At 38.4% G+C, this 23,132-nt stretch overlaps 1 protein-coding gene and 1 gene segment (V, D, J or C); one reads left to right on the forward strand and one right to left on the reverse strand.

The window, feature by feature from the left end:
• The first annotated feature begins 414 nt into the window (after positions 1–414).
• Positions 415–16,284, forward strand: LOC142071145 (Ig lambda chain C region-like). The segment is given in 4 exon segments: positions 415–492; positions 12,878–13,183; positions 14,710–14,763; positions 15,598–16,284. Coding segments are annotated over 4 exon segments (519 nt in total).
• Positions 16,285–19,679: 3,395 nt separating this feature from the next.
• The window catches only part of STARD3NL (STARD3 N-terminal like), a 39,380-nt gene continuing 35,927 nt past the window's right edge, over positions 19,680–23,132 (reverse strand). For all 7 annotated transcript variants that reach the window (XM_075125614.1, XM_075125612.1, XM_048839175.2 and 4 more), the window contains 2 exons: positions 21,354–21,425; positions 19,680–20,200 (listed from right to left, as the gene is read on the reverse strand). In XM_075125614.1, the coding sequence (XP_074981715.1) occupies positions 21,357–21,425 (69 nt within the window). In that variant the 3' untranslated portion in view covers positions 19,680–20,200; positions 21,354–21,356. The remainder of the gene's footprint in view (positions 20,201–21,353; positions 21,426–23,132) is intronic.

The raw sequence follows: 23,132 nt of genomic DNA on the forward strand, positions 1-23,132 counted from the left end.
CCGCCATCCGTTAACTCCAGTCCATTTCCTCCTGTGCTGTCCCACCTGTCCCTTCCTCTCCGCACTGTTTCCTGTACCCCACTGCTTCTCCCCCACTTCTGACAACCATTTCCCCCTCCCACTCTGCTTCTTCTCACACTCTGGTTCCTGCACCTGTCTCTCGCTCTGTTCCCCCCCACACACACACACACACTCCTCACCCCTCTGCATTCTCAGTCAGGCTGCTTCCTCCTCCTCATCCCCTGGGTGCTAGCGGCGGGGGTGGGGAGGCACTGATCACACAGAAGAGAGCGGGTCCTTGCTCTCACATCTGGTGCTAAAGTGGCCTGCAGCAGCAACAGTGTTGTCAGCCTCAAAAAGATCTGGAGAAACTGGAGAAATGGTCTGAAGGAAATAGGATGAAATTCAGTAAGAACAAATGCAAAGTACTCCACTGAGGAAGGAACAATCAATTGCACACATACAAAATGCCTAGGAAGAAGGAGTACTGTGGTAAGGCATCTGGGGTCATAGTGACTCTCAAGTTAAATACGAGTCAACAATGTAACACTGTTGCAAGAAAAGTGAATGTCATTCTTCGGTGTATTAGCAGGCGTGTGATAAGCAATTCTTCGGCTCTACTCAGTAGTGGTTTAACGCATGGCCCCATGGAGCCCATACCCAGGGCCGGGGCCAATTTGGGAGCCCCTACAGGGGTGCTGGAATCTGTGTGGAACTGGGAGGCGACTGGCACCAGGACTGTGACCCCAACCTCTTCTCCTCCTCCTCTTTCTCCCAAGTCTATGCCCCTTGCACCTCCGCACCCTTTCTTGCATGACCAAGTCACTTGTCCTCTCTGGGTTTCAGTTTCTCCTGCTGTGAACAATACCTGCCTCACATAGACATTGAAGCTTAATGAAATTCTAGGATAGAAAAAGGAACACAAGTGCAAGTTATTATGCATGATGACTAGACTATGGCTAAAATTCAGTTTTGCTCTCTCCAGACTTGCAAGACCAAATCATACGACAACTACCGTGCTATATAATGCGTGACCATGACTTGGTAGATTTGCTAGGTAGAGGGGCAACAATGGGTGTATTTTGTGAAACCTCCCGCTGTGGCACTAACGTCAGTCGAGCCCCACCAAGGACACCAAGTGCAGCAGTGTTCGTGCTGGCGTTTTTATGCTGGTGTCACTTAACCCTGCTCAGAGCAGGTCTACAAGACATGGTGGTAACAGGCCAGTGAAGGCTTTTGCCCTCACTACACCAGTTCTCCCAGGGATCACCAGGGAAGATTCACCAGCACGATTGCAATGCTGGGAGATATTCCCAATAAACTCTTGGCTAGTAGACAAGCCCTTTGACACAACCACCTGTACATTTGGGAGGAACCTCTCACTGTATGTTCCTTTTCTATTTTTCTTACCCACTGTCAGTTATTTCCCAGAATTATTCTGCAGGTGAGTGAGCTGGGGGTGGCCGTGTCTGTGTCTGTGAGAGAGATCAAATACTCTGGTTAGTTCCCTTCCAATTGCTAGAGAGTGTCATCCACCCCTTTTGTCTGAAATGAGGTGGGCTCTCTCAGATGTTAGCTCTGTTCTGTTCTAAAATGTCTGTGTTTGCAGAGAAAAATATTTTTCCCCTCCCCAGCAGCCATGTGAAAAGATACCAGTAAATTGGTAACACAAACTGCAACAATTCCAACATACAGCAAAATATATAACCAGGGTACAGGCTCCCAGCTGCAGTCCATAGACCTCTTTGTGTTCGTCTCTAGAGAGCTGTATGATCACATAATGCTGGTTCCTCCTCATTACCATCTATTAAATTTCAGTAATACAGCTAAAAATGAAATTCTCTCTCAGGTATTATTTTTCCATGTAAGCAATTACTACACAGATGTGATGTGATTGCGGATGCAAGGAGGAGGAGATGGTCAATGCTATTGGGAACGGGAGAGGGGTTGTAGTCGATGAGACATACTCTCTTTTAGTATGTGGACCACACAGTGAAAATGTTTGAGAACCGCCTGATCCAACAGTCTAATTACAACATTAAAATCAAATAGAAGCCACCATCTAGTTTCCATTTTAAGGAGTGAGGATTCCTTAATAGAAAAGCTGCAAGGACATGCATAAACTCTCTTTCCAGTGATTCTATTTGTATCAGCTTTATGAGGGCACAACAATGTGAATTCATTAAATTCTCCAAGCACTCAAGAAACCAGGAATGCTTCATTACAAGTATTTTCCCAGCTACTGGTTAGAGTGCCTGGATATTTGAGCAAGGACACAGCAGCAGAAGTAAAGTACCACAGCTTCTTGTAAAATGAAAAGTCAACGTGACACTTCAAGCTGGATCAAGTACTTTGGCACAGGAACCAAACTAGTTGTTTCGGGTAAGTATTTTTATTCTTGATTGTTTTTCTTTTAGTAAATAGAATCAAGGGAACAGACAAAATAAATTGGACCTAATAAATGAATATTAAAAAAGGAATTTGCACATAATCCATGTATTGCTCTTGACCTGGGTATGGAACTCCCACGTCCACCAATGGGTTCGCTGAGGGCAGTTTATGATCCTAATGAGTAAAGTGAGTACAAGGGTAAAAGGCTGGAATATTTACTGAATAGCTGTTAAGAATCAGGAAGGAGGGAAATGGAGAGATTTAAATTTAAAATAACGTCCAAATGCCAGCTAGTGTAAAATTCATAGCACAAGTTTCAATTTAGCAGGTGTGAGATTATTAAAAAGTTTGCTATTGTTAGGACTATATCAGTGTACGATGATTAACGGAGGAAAATTGCCAGAGGTGCAACAGTCTGCAGGTTCTCAGAAAGTTGTTTTACTGAAAGTATCTTTTCCCTTTTGTGTACAATAATCTTTATCGGATTAAAGCTACAGAAACAGTCCAATCAATAATGTAAGTGCTAGTTAATGTTGAGTACAGAACAGTATTTACAATCCATTGTTTAGCAAATGTCATTTTCTAAACTATACACTAAGAGCATGTTAAAATGTAAAGTGAAACACAGAGATTGTGACTTGACAAAGGGCAGAGAGGGAGAGCCAGAAAAAAAGGCAAATCTCCTGAGTCTCACTCTGGCGCTTTAACCACAAGACCATCCCTCCTATCCAGGCACATTGGAGATCATAGGACTAAATCCTGCTCATCCACTGAAATTAATGAAAGTGTGCGGTGACCAGGAATTCACCCCACTCAATTTTCCATGCCGAGATGTATTTCAAGGAACAAAAAACATTTTTGGTAGAAGGTGGCACAGGAATTCACAAAGTGTATAAACTCAATTTAATACTCCCACAATTAAGTCGCCAATAGCAAGCCTTCGTTTAGACTGTGGACTTTGTATTTAAAATATGAACGTCAGAATTTGAATTCAGTGAAATTCATACCTTCATGATTCATTAGTTTTTGCAGAGGATTTCAGTGATGTGAGTATGGAGTAAAGTACTTTGGCTCCGGCACCAAACTGTTGGTTTCAAGTAAGTTTCTCAAGATGTTTTCAAAGCATACATTTACTCTGGGTGTTTACTATGCTTGTTATCCCCGACAAAAGCAAGTATATTCATAAATATACTGGGTGAAATCCTGATTCCTCTGAAATTAAAGGCAAAACTCCAATTGATTTCATTGGAGTCAGGATTTCACCCATTCTAGTCTCTCTAATTCAGAACGAACCAGTTACGCTTGCGTAATCAATGAGAATGATGTAAATTGTTTGGAGATCGTGTTTGGTATTGTCACACCGTGAGATGATTGTGCAAAAATATTCTGAAGTAGAACCACTCATTGTTAGCAGTGAATGTGAAATGTAGAACTTATGGGTTTTGTACAATACTGTATATTTAGCACCCCCTCATATCAGTTGCTGAGCTTCTTTAATGCTCATTCATTTAAATAGGAGTTGAGGATGATCAGCACTTGGAGGATCTGGGCATTAGGTAGCATTAAAAGGTACATTTCTAGTAGAAAACTCAATTGCATTAAGATATTCCTTTCCTAAAAAAAGCTGCAGTTCAGAAAGGCACTTAAACATGTTTTCGTTCGTATTCAGCAACGTATTTAAGCTTGCGCTTAATTAAAGGCCAAAACAAGGCCAAAATGCAGTAAATCATGTTCCAGATAATGATGGTGAATAAAGAGGTGTGCTTATTTTTTACATAAACAGAAGGTAAACATGATAGAGTAATCCTTTAAATAAAATACGATAATTGATCCAATAATACAATTCTCAATTTTATTTTTTAAAGATAATTTCCAATTGTTAAAATGTTTCAGCCATGTTTGGATTTCATGGGATTGAGAGAATTCTGTGTCTTTAATTAGGTTTATTCTTCCCTCCAGATACTGATAAATGGTCCTTGCTGGGTGCCTAGTCCTTGAGACAAACAAATATTTCTGAAGAGCAAATGTTTTCTGTTGGGTAAATATTTCTGATTACACCAAATGGCAGAAGTTAGCCAAAATAATTGTTATGAATATACCCAATTTAAGAGCTATATTCTACCCTCAATCTATCGTTATCATTAGGAGCACCATCATGGAACGATGGCAGCGTGCAGGCTTAATTTTATTACCTCAGCCTGTGGACCCTAATTTTAAAAGTAATTTGTTCCTTTCCACAAATTATTAGTAACAGCTAATCTAAACCATATTGAATCAGATTAATTTTAGGGACAGATTTTCAGTGGCACATCTAACTTCACCATGATCCATCAATATAATGATACTAGATCTGTACAGTATTTTGCAAAGGATTTGCTCACTGTGATACTTCTAGTGGATATATCAAAGTATTTGGCTCTGGTACCAAGCTCATTGTAACAGGTAAGTTATGTGGTAATTACAGTAATGCAAAGCTAAAGAGACTTAATGTGATCATTGAAAATCTTTTTATTACAGGTAAGGTCAACAATTGTAAGTTCGATCTTGTGAAGTACTGAGCACTTAATGTTAGGTGCTGAACACTATCAATTCCTGTAGACTTCAGTGCAAGTCAGGGTTGTTGGCACCTGGTATGATTTGATTCCAAATACATCAACTTTTCAATCCCAGAGCAAACCTGCAATATTTATTGAGGGATTTAAAGTAGATTTTTTTCAAGGAAATAAATATTTCTAATATTTCAGCTACTAAACGTCGTTTTTCAGAGGATGTGCCACCATAAGCATGCTGGTTCTTGGTCCAGTTGCAAAAATTTGTCTTAGCTTTGATATTACTCTATTTCATTTATTAAAAATTCATTTATACAAAAAACATGCATAAAATTAAACAACTCTGAAAGAAGCAACATCATGCTGAAATGTTGTAGTTACACCAGTGTAAGTGAAAGAATTTGGCCCTAGAGATTGTCCTCTTGTGTGACGTACCTTGGCATTGCAGGCAAACTGACACTTGCAATTATATAATATTTATACTTGGGGATTGAGTCTTCTTTGCCCTGCTCTTGGAAGCCATTTATGCTCATGAAAAGTCGATGGGAAGTGCTACCATTCTGATTAAGTTGCATGTTACACCCAGTTTGCATTGGTATAACTGACTGCACAAACACAGGACAAAGGAAAATCAGCTCCTTACTCTCTTAGAATCACTCTCTGCACATTTATATAAATCAACTAGAACGGTCAGTCTATTTTAAACCTGAATTCACAATCAAGTTTACCTTAGTACCCCTATAGCTCTCAACTAAAGGTAAATTGCTGTAATGCTGCCAATTAAAATACATACACTACCATAATTAATTCTAAAAATATCAGATCAGGATCAGCATGTTGCTTTCAGTGAATATTCTGTGGTATTAAGAATGTAGATACAATTTAGTTAGCATTATAGTTTAAAATGGACTGTTTTCCTCTTACCACAGTCAAAACAGCTGGTAAAGTTATGGGAGTTTTACCTGTCAAAGAGTGCAGGATCTTATACAGGTAAATCCTCTTACCTGTATAAGATCCTGCACTCTTTGACAGGTAAAACTCCCACAGCTTTACCAGCTGTTTTGACTGTGTAAGGAATGGAGAACCATGTCTGTGATATGTGTAGATTATTTATTACAGCATGAAGAGCTAAGATTGCTCACTTGCTTTATTAATGTATGAAACCTGTAGGATACAATCAAATGTTTCAGTAATAAAATATCTTTTCAAAGAGAAATATCAAATATTGGCTAAGTAAGTTCCTCCTGAGAAAAGAAAAAAATCTAAGATCATGGAGAAATTCAGATCCTGGCACAATTCTAAGTAAAATCAAAAGAAATTGTGGCTGTTTGTGCCAGGGCTGAATTTGACTCCAGAATTACAGGAATCGGGGCAGTGTAAGTGAGAGCAGGGTCTATACCTACCAGAATTCTTCAGAATTCTTGCTTAGTGGAATAGATAGTAAAAAGACTTGGAAACAGAACCAAGCTTGGTGCTGTCAACAAGCCTGACATAGGAATAATGGTGCTTCTCATATTATATCCATTAAAGTGCATCTAGTCATCATGAAAGAAGTTTACATTAAAATGTTATAACTGGATTCTTCTGAATGTAATATTCTAGAAAAAAACCTGGTACTAATGGCAGGCTCAGTGCAGAAGCCAAAGACTGAATTGAATGTGGAGACTGAACTGTCCCCTCTCAGCCCTAGAGGTTGTCCTTCCAGGACAAAATTGACATGGCTTGGTGGGATGGTGTGAAGAAGCTTCCCTTGTACCTGCCTGTGTTGTATCTCTCCTGTGTAGAAAGGGATTCAGTCTATAATGCTATGTATATGGCAACTTTCAGAAGCACTCGGTCATTTTATTTGAAAATAAGAAAAATAATTCACCAAAACTATACATTAAGTTTCATAGAAGAAATAAATGCAAAAATATTTGGAATGCTTATTAAAAGGTTGTCCATTATATGATGGAACTTACTTGGGATCTGGTAAAACAGAGTGCATTAAGAACAGAGTGATCAGTGCAGATTAGTCATAAAGTACAAAGGAGCTACTATTACTGATATTTATTTTGATAAGATTCTCAAGTAGTCTAGGGTTGGTTTTAATTGGTTTGCTGCCTTTTGAAACAGATCTAGGTATTGATTTTTGACATTACGACTGAATATAACAAACTCTGTATAGAAAAAATACATAAGTATCTGATCTAAATCCCATTGGCCCTAAAAGACCAAATCCAAATTTATGGCAGAAAGGGATGTGCAGTTGTGAGCAAAGAATCTTCAGAGGACAGGTGTCCACCTGAAAAAACTTCATCACGATAGGCACTGTTGCTGGCACTTTTAGCAGAAATACCAAGAATTTAAGGGATATTAAGAAGAATTTACCATCTCATCCTTTAAAGGTGACCTTTGCAAACAGGTTTCAAATACACTGTTAGGGCCAGGTGAGAAATCCAGCATGAAATAAAACAGATTCTCCAGCAATGGTCCAAAATCACCCATCACATTTTACAATGGCATTACTAAGCACTGGGCCACTGTTGTAGAATGCTAAAGTATTTTCAGTGTAGGTAGTTTCCAGTGCCATCAGTTTGGCACCTTTCACAAGCACTAAATTCACTTTAGAAGAAAAATTGAAATTTCAAGTGATGCTGAGGGATCCCAGCCTGAGGAAATTCTAATGCATTTGAAGTTTTTGTCGTATTTTGCATGTCCACTCCTGAAGTACTCCAAACATCCAGTGCAATCTATTGGAGTTTGGGGTGTCAGAGGAATACAGGATCAAGCATCTGCCATTTTGTAAGGAAAAGCCATTTAAATCACAAGCATAGTATATTAAAATGATTCTATCAACTTCTGTTCACAATTGCACATCAAACAATATGAAGCTATATTGGACCATATGGAAGCTATATGGGCCAGATCCTCAGTGGAGCAACTTTGATTTCCAGCAGCTGACGATCTGGCCCATGAGTTTTTGCAAAGCACATGAACACAGTGACAACAATTATATCAAAGTCTTCGGCTCTGGCACAAAGCTCGTTGTTTCAAGTAAGTTCTCTGGTAGCATAGAAAAAAAATTATATGTGATAATATAAAATTAGAGACTGCAGAGCACAATTTATTCAAAAAGGATAACGGACAATGGAAACGTGATATGCAATCTACAGTAGAAGAATGAATGTCTTTACTATCTAAATATGAGGTTAATGTACAGAGTTGAGAGTAAAACAGATGAGTGATCACATTGACAATTATTGATATAGAGGGGTATTTTACTCATCCTGAGTCAAAGCTGGGTTGTTCTCTTGCGTAGGGGTCAATGCCTCAGACCACGAGAACATCCAGTGCAGGGTGCAAGCCAAAGAGGCAATACTAGGGTACCCCTGTAAACCAAAGAACAGTGGGGATCGGGGGTAGGGGAGTGGTGAGGGCATGGAATGGCTAGGGGGTCTGACACTAGTGAAATCAACTGGCCAAAACACCTGCTCAGTGGGTGGCCAACTGCATGGACTTTACTGAAGCTCCTGGGCTATGATGCTCTAGCTAGGTTGGGGGAAAGATTTCATCTTCCCATCCATCATGTAGCTCTCCTAGAGAAACCCCCTTTACTCAGCTTAGTGCGGTGACCAGGATTTAGCATCTCATATCACAAGTACATATTAGTCAGCAGATGTAAGAAGTTAGTGGGTGGAAAGATGTCATGACAACGTCTTGAGAAAAGAAGATAGGTCACCGTCTACTGTAAAATGAGTATTTTTGCTAATTATATGCTTATTTATATTGGCATTTTAAAAATGCACCCATTTGACCACTCTGGCAGTACAGGGACAAAAACACTGAGCATCCAGCAGAACTTAACTGAAATACCCTTTTCCATCAATCCACTAGGCAAGAGAAAATAGGTACAAGTCCAACATTAGGTCTCAAATGTCAAACAGATCCTCTCTGTCAGTGAAATGAATGATTTTTGTTTAAACAGAATTTAAAAGCTACCAAATTAATATTAATATACAGTATTTGAAAACACCAATGTAAGCTCACCCGGTATTGATTAATATTAATATATAGTATTTGAAAATACCAGTGTAAGCTCAGTGTATTGAAATTTCCACCATTTCCTTGCTTGAATTAACTGGCTCTCAGTTGTGCCTATTTAGCAATATCTGTTCAGATCTGATCCCTCGGAATGGACATGCCTTGGGCAGTTTTTGTTGTAAGTTGTAACACTGTGGGAGCTGCGAAAATCTTTGGAACTGGCACAAAACTTGTCGTAACTAGTAAGTTTTCAGACAAACTATTTTAAACGTTTCATAATGGCAAAATCCATCAAATTAAGCTCAATCATTTATCTCGATGCAAGAATGTACCCTGGCTAAAATTTTATTATGAGTGTAATAATTTATTAACAACACTAAGGTTAATGAAACCATAAGTCACTGGCTAGCAACAGAGAAATGTCGTAACAATCCTTTTCTCGTTTGGGTGTAAATAATACCAGGTGCTGAGCACCCTCAATGTCCGTTGGCTTCAGTGGGAAATGAGAAGCGTTCAGAACTTCATAGGAGCATTCAGCACTTTGCTGGACCAAGCACATAATGCAAAATTAGAATTACAAGCATACCATTTACTTATTTTTTAATAAATTCTGACGGCATAATGGCCTTTGTTCTCAAATAGTACATCAGCATTATTTACATATGATAGTTTACCTATAAGTGGCATGCAGATTGCAAACACACACAAAAAGAGGTAGCACTGAGTCACTCACAACTTAACCCTGCAATCCTCACTTTAGAGAGACTCCCATTGAAACTAATAGGAATTACCTTTGAGCAAGGAGGGAAGCCAAAGGGCCCAAAGTAAATTGCCGTCTTAAAAAAGAGAAGTGATACTTAAAGTAGTAAGAATATATCATGTATATTCTTTTACAGCATGCCTTCCTTGTTAAAAATTCCACTTAAATAAATTAGACAAGCGAGGTGTTTTGAAAAGTTAAATTGGACAAAACAACAAGTAGCTCCACACTGGAAACTATAATTGACTTGGAAATTAAGTCTCTTATCCAAAGGCCATTGAAGCCAAAGGAAAAAAGCCCATTGGCCTTAAGGGGTTTTATATCTTGCCTAAAATGAGGCGAGATAGTTAAAACAGATTTTGCCCACTTATGCGCACACACATGCTGCTTATATATGTACAAAATTCAGATTTTATATTGGATAGACACCCATCTAACCATGTACAAATACAAAAAACTACGTGCTTGCAGAAGTATCAACATGTAAACGTGACTCCAATTTCTAAAAACATCTAATGAGAAATGCCAGAAATAATCATTCGTTTTTGCAAAGCACAACATCACTGGGCACGAAGCTATGTAAAGGTTTTTTGAATACATACAAGACTTGAGTGAGTAAATCATTTGGTAAACCTACTGGTCAAGCCCAATTCTGTATTCCTGGGTGCTAATGGTTTTTATGGAATGTAAGATTGAGCTCCAAATGTTGAACTAATTAGTGCTGGAGCATGAGGATCGAAATTGAAAAGAACAGAAAAATCAATTCCCTAAATTGGTGACAATTTCCAAAGTGAGGGAGTTCTTTAATGAAGAGATTTTTCTTGGTTAGGCAGTCTTACATTTCAGCTATCTATTTCCTTCTAATTTCAAGATATTTTAAATCCTTTTTGACACAACCCTAATTACAAGGTTATAATCTGGTTCAGTTCCAAGTAGTTTCAGAAAACTCTAGAATAGCCAGACAGCACAAAAATAAGCTGAAACCATTTTAGAAAAGGAACCTTCACAAGCTTTGACATCAGGGGGACTACTCACAAAGCATAAAATTAAGCACATGTGTAAGACTTTGTGGGAGCAGGGCCTAATCTATTTGTGTCTCAGTTGACTAAAGACAATGGCTGACATTATCAAAGGAGCCTGAATTTGAAAGGGATTTGGGCACCTAAATCCCTTCTTACTGCCTTTAAAAATTCCAACTCAATGTTTTGTGGAGTATAGGCCAACTATTTTGTTAAATGGCCTCTAATTTTTCACCTGCAATTAAGTGTTGGAGCAAATAGAAAACACACAGAATACATGGTGCCCATTTGGGGACCTTTGACACTACTGAAATATCAACAACCTTCCGTTTCTTCTTTGTGGTGCACATTTATAACATGAGAACGTTGCCTTGTTCTGCAGAGAATACTTCTTTGGCAGTTAGCTGGGTTGGGAACCTTATTCTCTTGGTTGTATCCCACAATGACAAATAGGGATTTGAAATGAGCAGCAGTAGATGTGTTTTCAACCTGCTCACTTCTTGTGATTACTAGTAAATTCAATATACTGTTTAAAAAAATGTATCGTTTACTGTCAGCCATATAACAGGAGCAGACAGATCATGATTTTGGTAGGGAAGTCTTTTCTGACCTGGTTCAGTCTTATTTCATGCACTTACACAAACTTGGGGATGAAATAAAATTCAACATTCCCTCTATTCCAGGGGTTCTCAAACTGGGGGTCGGGACCCCTCAGGGGGTGACGAGGTTATTACATGGGTGTGGGGGTCGCAAGCTGTCAACTTCCACCCCAAACCCTGCTTTACCTCCAGTATTTATAATGATGTTAAATATATAAAAAGTGTTTTTAATTGATAAGGGGGGGTTTTCATTCAGAGGCTTGCTATGTGAAAGGGGTCACCAGTTTGAGAGCCACAGCTCTATTCCTCAGCAAAGATTTGATCGCTGAGCTCTGTTGAGAGCTCCATTGTTAATAATGCTTCATAATCAAGATTTTCAAAAGTGGTTGACTAAAGTTAGGCTCCTAAATACTTATTTGGGCATTTATGTTTCTTGATTTTCAGAGGTGTTGAGCATTATGCATAACACTCCATGACACTGGCCAAATACATGAACAAAGTCATTTCAGGATGTATCATCCTTGCTAATTTTGTAATTGATATTTGTCATTGAGGGATACAGGTTACTGTATTTACTGTAATTTCCCAAAATGGCGTTCAGCAACAGTTTCCCTGAAGTTGTATCGGCTGGGTCTGCACTAGAATATATCTTGTGTGTTCTTATATCGTTTTAAGGTGAAAAATTGATAAAAAATGTTTTCACAAAGGTTCAGTTTCTTAGTGTGGAAAAGGCTTAAAGATTACTTTTTTCTCTTTTTAAAGGTGCTAACTCAGGTTCTTAAATAGTAAATGCAGATAGTTCAGGGCAAATTTATCTCCTGATAGAATATTCTAGTGATTCTTAAAGAGAGAGGCCTTATTAAAAGGTTTGTGGAATCCTTAATACTCTTCCCTTCTGGTACATCTACATTGTAATAAAAATCCTGTAACACCAAGTCTCTGAGCCTGGGTCAAATTACTTGGGCTTGTGGTCTCAGGCTTTGGTGCTAAAAACTGCAGTGCAGACATTCAGGCTCTGACTGGAGCCTGGGCTCTTAGGCCACCTCCGTTGTTGGGTTTCAGAGCTTGTGCTCCAGCTCAAGCCTAAACATCAGCTGTACTCAGCATTCATTCAAAAAGTGTTTAATATATTTTGAGTTTGGAAGCCATGTTAGTAGGCAGTTTTCTGTTCCACAAAAACCTGCATTCAATTCAAGCACGTAAACTTCTGCAATTCCAACTCCCTAAAGCTGTAACCCGTAAGTGGATAATTTACTCCTACCTTCACAATTTAATATGCAGTAACAATATATTATAGACTTAAATAGTTCAAATACATTTGGCAACAGAATATCGTTCCCATGCTGAACTCAGAGTTAAGATTGTGGGCTTGAGTGCAATTTGGAGGGATTGGATGCAAGAAATGAAATTGCCTCTCTTCCGCTTTCAAATCTGTGAATTCTTTATTGTTTCAAAAGCACAGCATACCATGTATACTGCAATTCTTAATTTACTTAATTTCTAACACATTCATTTCTCTCTCTAAAATGAATCCAGAGACAGAAGCAAAACTCGATCCCAGGAAGATCCAGATTCTGCCTCCTTCTACTGAACAAGATGGGAAAGTAACACACATATGCCTCATTGAGGATTTTTACCCAAATGTCATTAAGGTGACTTGGGAAGACGACGGGAAGAATGCAAAGGATAATGCAGTGCATGGGGAAATTTGGCCCCCTGATGACAATCAACCTTCATACTCAATAAGCAGCTGGCTGACCGTAGATAAAAATAGCGGCAAGAATTATCGTTGTAAATATCAACATGAAAGCAGAGAAGGTTTTGTCCCTATCGAATCTCCAGGTATATACTATATTATTAAAACTAGTGCTATATATATTCAGAGAGTTCACTGTTTCTTTACAATAAAATAGTAAAATGTATGACTGTTCCTGAAAGGGTTTGCGCTCTCCAGGCCACTATTAGTTTCCATCTCTCCATAAGCTGGCTGTCACTGAAGCTTCTCCATCAGAAGCTCAGTTTTGGCTCCTCTCCCCCAATTTAAAATCTTTCTATAATGACTGAAAATGTTGGCTGAGCTCCTCAGCTAGTGTAAAGCAGCAAAACGCCACTGACGTCAATGGAGCTCTGTAGATTTACACCAGCCACGGACCCGGCCTACAGTGTTTGGTTTTGAACAAGTGATAGATATTGCAACAAAAGTAATAACACACAGCATCTAACTTGTTGCAGCAGACCAGAAGAATTACACAAACCAAAATGAAAAAGATAATGCAAGAGAAAGAGAAAATAAATTAAGAGATTTGTTTAGTTCTTATCTCTACCAGATCTCAGATCTTTAAGAACAAAATCTTTCTCCATTCTTTTGACTGGATAGGTATTTTTCCAACTTCTGTTCACAGATAGCTAGATTCTCAGATGGTGTAAACTGGCATAGCTCTAGTCAAGTTAATAGAACCAGGCCAATTGACATTAGCTCAGAATCTAGCCCATTATCCTTACATTTCAGTTCTCAAAGTGCCATCTGATAAAAATATATTTTAAGGTTATTTATTGACTTGCAATATGTATCTTACTGCCAGGTCTCAGTCAGCATGGAGGCAATTAATAAGAGCATATACAAATTTATCTATTTCAAATACAATGGAAAAATAGGCTTATTGACCACCACCACCCACCACCCCTTTGCACATCCAAAATGCCTAAAACATGGGCCTTAGAAGAAAATAATCCTGATCAGCATACAGTCTATCTCTTGTACAGCTATTAAACAACATCACCCCTACCCAGAATGCCAACAATCTCAGGCTGCCTCAGGCGGCCAGGTTTTTATCTAACGAGTATACGTACACATTGCAAAGGGGCAAACACAACTGAGTAATTTGGTGGGACAAAATGCATCTGGCTCGACATGAACAGAAACTTGCATACACAGAAGGGCCAACGTCCAGAACCTGCAATCAGATCGGCTAGTCCAGACCTCTGCACCCATGCAAATGCCAAAGACTTCAAGTGAGCTCCTAACAGGCACAGAGGTTTGCACTGACTGATCTCATTGCAACATCAGTTCCTAAATCTCGATATAAGGCATACAAGTACTCACTTGCAGGAGCATATGCATTTTTCCAGTTTTATCTCTAGTTGGTTTTGTACATCAGCTACGTGCTACAGAGCATTTACTCTGGATGGAATCTCAGTGCTCATTTTTTATAATATTAACTTTCCATATTTGAGTCACTGTAGTTATAATACTTTTACCATCTTTTTTTTCTTTGAACTTCTGTCAAGAAATGGGTGTGTTAATTTTCAACAAGAATCCCATTTGACAATTAAAGCCCTCTTTACATGTTATGCTTCTATCCTTGCAGACACCTCCGTAGTGACTCAAACCACAGCAGGCTGTACCAACAGACTTTTCACAGGTAATTGTGTCCAATTCTCATTCTCTCTACAATATAGTTAAGAATTAAGCACTATTTCATATGGTTCAGACAAAAATGAAAATATTCTCTTGTAAATAGTCCACACATAATTATTCTCGATGTGGAACACTGCCGAAAGTTAACATTTGCAGTGTGTCCAGTAACTAATGCCCATGGGCAGCTCAGGTTAAACACTGTAGAGGTTCTGCCGAAATACATGTTTCGGTGGGATTTGTTGTGCTCTGTTAACATGCCACTTGTGTCATTCTTCTTTAGCCAACACATGCAACTGTTCTTTAATCTAATACGTAACATGTTAAATTATAAAAAGTATCCAAGGCCAAAATTTTCAAATGGTGTGTAAAGGTGCTGAATGCTTGATGACCCAACTGATTTCAGTATAATTTGTGAGTGATCAAGAAGTCTTAAAATCAAACCACTTTTATTTAGCTGCTTGAATATGGACTTAGAAGAAACTTAAGCATCCAGGTTTGAAAATTTTGGCCTAAAATCATGGCAACACCCTTCTGTAAACTGTCAGTGCCAGAAGCACTAGCATCATGCCTACTCCTTAGCAGACAGTAGCGATACCAGCATTGAGAGTGCCTCTTTTCTACCAGCTCTGCTGAATGAGCAGGTATATTCGGAATGTAGACCTGGTTAGCAGACACACTCATTTATGCATAGTCTGTTTAGCCAATATAGTTACTGCAATTGATTACTGTATAGACCTTCCACTATCAGACACATGGTTTTATACTTTTTTTTCCTTTGAGGCTGTAGAATATGCACCATTAACTGGGTTTTTTTTTAAATCTTGTGTTGCTATTACAGTGAGTTTCATGCACAGGACGGCGTATTTAATATACATTGTCTTACTCCTGAAAAGCACCATGTACTACGTCATCGTACTCTTCTTCATGTACGGAACGCAAAGTCCAATCAAGCGCCAGGGAAAGAAACCTTAAACTTCTTACACCTTCCAATGTCAGCATTTGTGTCTGAAATTTACTTTGCTTTGCCATAAGCCTGTTCATATGAAACACCTTGCTCTAAATATTAAGACATGCATTTCAATTTGATTTTGTTGGTTATTTCTCTGCACAGATGGCTTCTTCTGCTTAAGAGCGCACAGTTTTACGTGTTCATTTTTTCTATTTTATTATTTGAATTTTGAAACTGTGGAACTTAAAAGGCTCCTTGATTTCAATGGGAATTTTGCATCACAAAGCAGTGCAGGATCAGTTTCTTAGGCTCTTATCCTGCAAAAACACTTGTGCACACAAAGAACTTTTTGAATGTGGATAGGCCACATCCAAAACAGCAAAGTCAATGGGAAGACTCGTCCCATAAATATTTGCAGGGCTAGAGTCCCAATCTGTAATTTAAAATGATTTGTCATTTCATTTCTATTAATTTCATTTATTTCCTTTATAAAACAAAATAAGGCTTTGAAATATGAGTAATTGTTTTAAAAATGGAAAGATTAATGTATTTTAAATAAAATTCAGCATTACAAAATATTCTGTCCAGTTTATTTATTTAAAGGAAATCTAAACACTTTTTAAACAGTTTTTTCAAGGCAGACATACACAAGTCTGGAAGAGAATGGTAAAGCTAAACACGCACACCTGCCTTATACATGGCAAACTTCCATATTATATCTTTTAACAACATACAAGTTACAATGAATGAAATACAATCTTAACTGGATATACCCTCTTCAGTACATGCCTAAAGAATTTCAAGAAGTGAAATACTCTCTTTAATGCATACTTTAAGCTCAAACGGTTCATTTTAAACCAATAAATAAAGGCAAGAGTTCTCGGATATCACTCTGAACTTTTCCGCGTCTCCAAACTCTGCAAGTCCTTATTTTCATTAATATTAATCTGTTCTAAAATTTTTGTCCAAGTCTGGGCAAATTATTGGCATAAGTACAACCACATTGGGCCCTGAATGCTTGCAGTATCCATATAGGAAAAATCATATTAGCTGTATTTTACATATATACACAATTAGCAGTATATCTTTAATAGCCCGTGCAGCTATGTTCTTAGTATTCCCACATCCTGTATGAAGATTACACAGGTTCTGCATACTTGTATTTACTTCTGAAGAGGTTAAAATTCTTTAAAGAAAACAATTGTGTTATTTCCCGAATCATACATAGGATGTGTTTTCCATTGCTTAACCAACAAAACAATTTAATAAAAAAGTTTCCTACGGAACAGGGAAGTGGGAAAAACATACTGTAACTAAAATACTTCTGTTTTCAAAGGATGACAACATTTGCAGGAAAACTAAGTACTTTGTACCAAAGTCTGCCATTCCCACTTATTTTAGAGTAATTTGCCCAATGAAATCAACAGGATTAGTTATAGATTAGGATACTATGTACTGTTCAATATAAGGGTGGAGCGCCTGGCCCTTTTTCAGTAGGTAATGTCTTAGCCTTGAAACTTTTCAAACATACTGGTATTTAAATTGGCTAGCTTGGCCTGCTTAAGTGAAAATAAATACCTACAAAGCTATCTTTGGACCAAATACTTTATATACAATTACGATGGACTCTAGTACACATTTATATTTTGGAGAAAAACAAAACGAAACACACCCCTATTGCTGCTGTTGCAGTCCAGAACACAAGACGACACAGCACAATCCACTAACATTAATAAGCCAAGTTTGCTCTGACCAGAGCAGATCCTCAGCTGATGTAAATTATCATAGCTCTTCAGCTCAGAATCAGGCCTGAGTTTTAAAGAAAAATATTTACCAAAAATACTTACCATTGAGACTTATTTTGTACTATGATTTCATTTTGTTTGCACAACACCCTGAACATGATAGCAGGAAGAGGGGAAACTTTTAAAAATTAATTAGATTGCAATAATTAGATTTGTAGTGCCGATTCTGCCCTCTCTGTTTGTTTTTATGGGAGCTATGTTCATAGCCACAAGCAGAACATATTTTTATGTTTTTAAGCTTCTTGTGGAAAGGCCTTTGCTTACCCCCAGCCCTGAGTGAAGTTACCTTGTAGCAATTACTGAGGTTTATCAAGTTTGCGGTAGCAAATTTCACAGCTGCAATGGCTCATGAGCACCGAACATGACCTCCTGCTGCACTTTTACATGCTGAACATGGGAGCCGGGGGTTGTTTTAAGGCTTGTTTATTTTTGAGGCTTGAGTTATTTTGTTTGCTGGAAGATGTGGTTATTTAGTGGAAAATTCTATAAACTAAGCTAGTCACTGCTGTTTCAGAAAAGGTAGCTTGTGATTGGTGTGTGAGATAACATGAGGACAGTTAAACCACAGCCAGTCCTGCGCCCCACCACATACGTATTTACAAGCCACAGCTAATGGAAATACAAAGTAATCCAAAGACATGCCTGAGTTACATGCAGAGAGGACAGTAACACTTCATAGTCTATTACCATGGTATCTGTAGAAATAGTGCAGTTTAATCTACAGTGTGTTGGAGGCACATTAATGCACATAGACTACCATTGCAAGACTAGGAGGATTGCAGGAAAGCTACATGCACTGATGTTCCTCCTTCCTACTATGAAGTCATTACATGAAGTTAGATTTTGTCTAGTGAGGTTAATACCATTCAGGAGATAACCATCTTGTCAACTATGAGGGCAAGCGTCCTACCATACTGTATCCACACACACGGTTGAATATCTATTTTCTACTGGTTATGATTTCATAGGTCACAGTGCCAGAATGACAATCCACATTCAATTAGGGCAACAGTTACTAAGAAATATGAATAATGTACAAATTCCACCCACTGCACATTGATTATAAAACAGCAATTGTTGATAAAAATGCTAGAAAAATGACAAGGGATTCACAGTCTGAAGGAAGCATGCGGTACTTCTAGAGATAAACACCATACAGTGACGTCTGCCAGTAGAGCATAAGTAAGATTCTTACACAGAAAACCTGAATAATGTAACGTTCACTACCAAAACACCGATACATGTTATGGCAACTACCCATGGATTATTCTCCCCCTCAAGTAAATGCTTCATGCAACTCTGGATGAAATATGATCTGCTAATGGCTGTTATAGAGCTGTGAAAAAAGCTACGGTTTCACTGTTTTTCTACTTGGTAATGTATGGCTAGGTTTTGAAACTACTGCTATCATATCACAGGGCACCTGCTACTCATTAAACCCTGAGTAAAGCATGGACACCCACATAAGAAGGTATAGGAGCATGGCTGTTATGCACCTGGGTGTTAAAATTAACAAACAAATGGCACAAGATTCTGAAGTAACTAGTAATTTGGGGTTATCCAATTTGTGACACCTTAAGTGCAGGTGCTCAGCACTTTCTGAAAATCAGGGCCCCTTTGAGGTGTCCCAAGTTGAGCACCCAAAAACTGAGACTCCCAAAAATCACACCCATAGGTTTAAAGTTTCCTGTTTTCTCTGGCTAATGCTACTTAAAAAGGAGACTATCAATAAAAACTGAATAGATTTGCTCTCTGTGAATAGTTTTCATATCCTAGGCCTTAATTTCATTTTAAAGTAGGTTACAGTTTCCACCCTCCCACAATCCACATAATTATTGTAGAAGCTCATTTCCTGAAACCCATTTCACCAAAACAGAGTTGTTTACTCTTTGCATTGAAAACTTTGTCCAAAACATTTATTAGAATAAATTCCACATTTGCCTCCTGCTTGAATAAACAGGATTCTACTGTTGCACAGGCTATATTTAGAGATTACACTCCACCACACGAGTCTGTCACAATAGGCAGGAATAAATTAACTTTACAGTGCTGTCCCATAAAATCTATACAAAAATGAAAGTCAACATAGACCATTTGTTTCCCAGTGAGAGACAAGGAGTTTGGAAAGGCAGGTCTTCATACTATGTGAAGGGACAGACAAACATGTCGCAATATGTCACATTGTTTTTATTAACATTTTTCTTTATTTTACAAAGAGTGCATAAGTCCATTAAAAAAAAGCATGGAGTTTAAAAAAAAAGAAAATGTAAAAATTAACAAGACAAATATTTAACAATGTAAAATAAATTTTATCTGGTGAATTCAAACAATCATTAAATATACTTCCATCATACAGAAGTGTTACTTCAATATATTACCAGGTCTACTGATTAGTTACACAAGCACAACACTTTCTAGTAGCTACCTAGTCGTTAGAAGATCAACTTCAAGAATCACTGAATACAATATGGATGAGTAATTTTTCATAACAGCCATGAGGCAGTCTAATATATATATGTGAACAGAACAACTTTGTGAGGTATTACAGTACACGGGAATCACTCCTCTTTCCTCGCTAATAAATAAATTCTTTTGTTAGCAGTTCCACCAATAAGTCAACTGCAGACATTGTCATTACAGTTTCAAAATAGGCAATTCCCTAATGGCCTTTGATTCAGATTTTCACTCTGTAAGAGATAAAACAAGTCAAGATGAATAGAGTTTGATCCAAGACAATGGACATTAAGAGAGAGAGAGGCTCAAAAAGAGAGAGCAATATCTCATTACTACTCACAAAAAAAAATCAGAAATAAGCTATGAAAAAAAGACAGGTAGGAACTTAAGCCTCTTAAGAGGATTAATTCCCCATCAATTAGAAACAACATCAGTTTTAGTACAGTGAGCACATTTGAGGGAAAGACTACTGTGAAATATTATAGAAAGACTTCTGTTTCTTCAATAGTTAATAAAATTGATAGGTAAGAAAATAATTTGTACTAAGAATTAAGAGAGGGTAACACATAAAACGTAAGGCATACACCAAGTAGCCAAACCCTTTCCTGACCCTGATATGGTCTCCTGTCCCTCTTCTTTCTGTTGTTTAAAACACTTTAACACACAGAATCCCCCAACATTCTACACTTAGGTCATGTCTACACTACAGATACAGCACCATAGCTATACCACTGTAGCACCGCAGCATGGATACTACAGCAATGGAAGGGGTTTTTCCCCTGGCTGTAGGAACTTGACCTCCCCAGGGGACAGCAGCATTCTTTTATTAACCTAGCTGTGTCTACGTTGGGGGAGGGGAGCGGAGGTGCTACAGCACTCTAATGTGTGGATTTTTTCACAGCAACTATGTTGACCTAACTTTTCAGTGTAGGCCCGACCTAAGAGAAAGGACTCAAAGTAACTTCTGCTCCTTTCTCTCTTCTACTCAAGATCCTCTAACTTCTTGTTCTTCCCCATCTTCCAACGTGAGAAACGGGAGGAATGTCAGGGGGCCAACAGATGCACACACATGGCTAGCCCACTTCCTTTTATGTGCTCCATGACAGTTCATCTCAGACCCTACCAGAGTACCCAGTGTGCCTTGACCTCACCTGTTGCTGTCTCCAGGAAGAGGAAAAACGGGGATACTCAGAACTCATTGTAGGTGGGTCCTAATTCACCCTTTCAGCAATCAGATATATCTGCTTCTGCTCCCTAACAGCCATCTCAGACATTAGAAACAGGCCAGTTCCAACAGCATTAACCATTTGGATTGTGGCTAATTCCTAGGTGATTAATAAAAGAGACTTTTTATGCAAGAGACATTTTCCCTAAAGAAGGACTTGCCTGTTATCTCTCATAGTTGCTATACAATTGGTTTTTCACTATCCTGTTTTTCTTCAGATTCTTCATCAGATCCTAAACAGGAAAAGAATAACATTATTAGTTTGGTAAGAGAAACTCAGAGTCTTTATTAAAAAAACAGTTCAAATTGTGAAGATAAGGTTTTTCTAATGTAACCCACACACTGGGGTGGGTGTGGTGTTCTGTCCCAGCTAGTAGCACCGAGACCACTTGAGAGAGAAAGATTAATGAGTCTGCTCTGCAGCCTTAGCTAAGAGGCATACGGCTTTTAGCTCACGCAGTAGAGGCTCATGCACTAAGCTCCAGAGGTCCCGGGTTCGATGCCACCCACCGACGACCGGGGTCTGTTGATGTTTAATCTAAAATAAGAGATTTTTGTGTAAAATGGAAATGCTAGTAAAGGCCTAAGTAAAGTATTTTATAAGCATCAGGTCATTAGTAATCCAAACACCATTACTGAAATAATGGTATCCATTTATATGACGTGAAGACTGAACTAATCAGGATTATCACAGCACAGTTGTGACCACCATTGGTTAATTATTAACCCCATTTTAGAGACAGGAATACGTACTCGAGATCACAGAATGCATTAGTATCAGAGATGGGGTTAGAATTCTGGAGAACTTCACTCCCAGTCTTAAGCTCGAACCACTGTACTACACACATCTATAATCAGTAAACCCTTTAGAGTGGAGGTGGACCCTTTCTATACCCCTGCCTAGAACCTCAACCTACTGTGCCACATTGGAGGGAGTGTCCCTTCAGAATCTAGTGCCAACTCAACAGGGATACTAAACTGGTCAGATGCGGACCAGCAAACAGAAGTTCTGTAGCTATGTTTTGAGTTATAGATTCCTTTGTTCCCACCACACCTGGCACTGAACACTGCTTGCGGTCAGTGAGAAATTTCTCAGCCTCTGAACCATTCCAGCTTTGAGTATGTGTCTTGGACAGTTATTTTTCCTGTGAGAATCTCATTTGATTGTAACTGTTTATGACGAAAAATGCCTGGGAAACTTACTCTGGAGATCTGTGCCACTATCTTTAAGCCAGATTGTGGACCACAAAAGTAATGCTATATTTTTCACATGAAATCTGTGGTAAAAAAGTCACAGAGCATGAAGGGATTTTTTTTTTAAACTAAACTACTTCAAATCATTAAAATTCTTTGTCGTGGCTTAACTGCCTCTATTATTTTGAAGTTGAATTTTAAAAGAAACTGTAAAAATCTAACTGCTGCCTGGCTCAGTTAGCACCTGCTCTCACCACAATGGTTACTCAGCAACCATTAGCTGCTTATTGAAGATAAAGGGGCTGTAAGTACAGTAAACTGAAACTGAGCTATTCCTCTTAAAGGGACACAGCTTTACATTTTTGAAAGGACTAACTTAAAACTATTCCATGTTCCACTAAGGCTTGTCTACACAGTACACCAGAAGGGTGTAAACTGTAAAGTGCTCCTATGTGTTGTACTCTAACTGCCCTGTTGACTTGCTCTAAAAGGTCCCTACTGTGTGTTAATATCGTCCCATATGACACAGTACTGTATTAACATGCATTAAGAGTGCATTAAGGGGCAGAGTGCAATATTTTAGAGCACTCTAGAGTTTACACCCCTCTGGTGCATGTGGCCATGCCATGTAGACAAGCCCTAAAAATTTAAAACAAAAAAGTGTAAAGGGTTTTTCTGCTCTCCTATTGGTCTTTTTACCATAGGAGAAGCCGATTAGCAAGGGGAGTGTTGAAAGTAACTCTACG

The sequence above is a fragment of the Caretta caretta genome, chromosome 2 (genome assembly GCF_965140235.1).
Source record: "Caretta caretta isolate rCarCar2 chromosome 2, rCarCar1.hap1, whole genome shotgun sequence".
Lineage (NCBI taxonomy): Eukaryota > Metazoa > Chordata > Testudines > Cheloniidae > Caretta > Caretta caretta.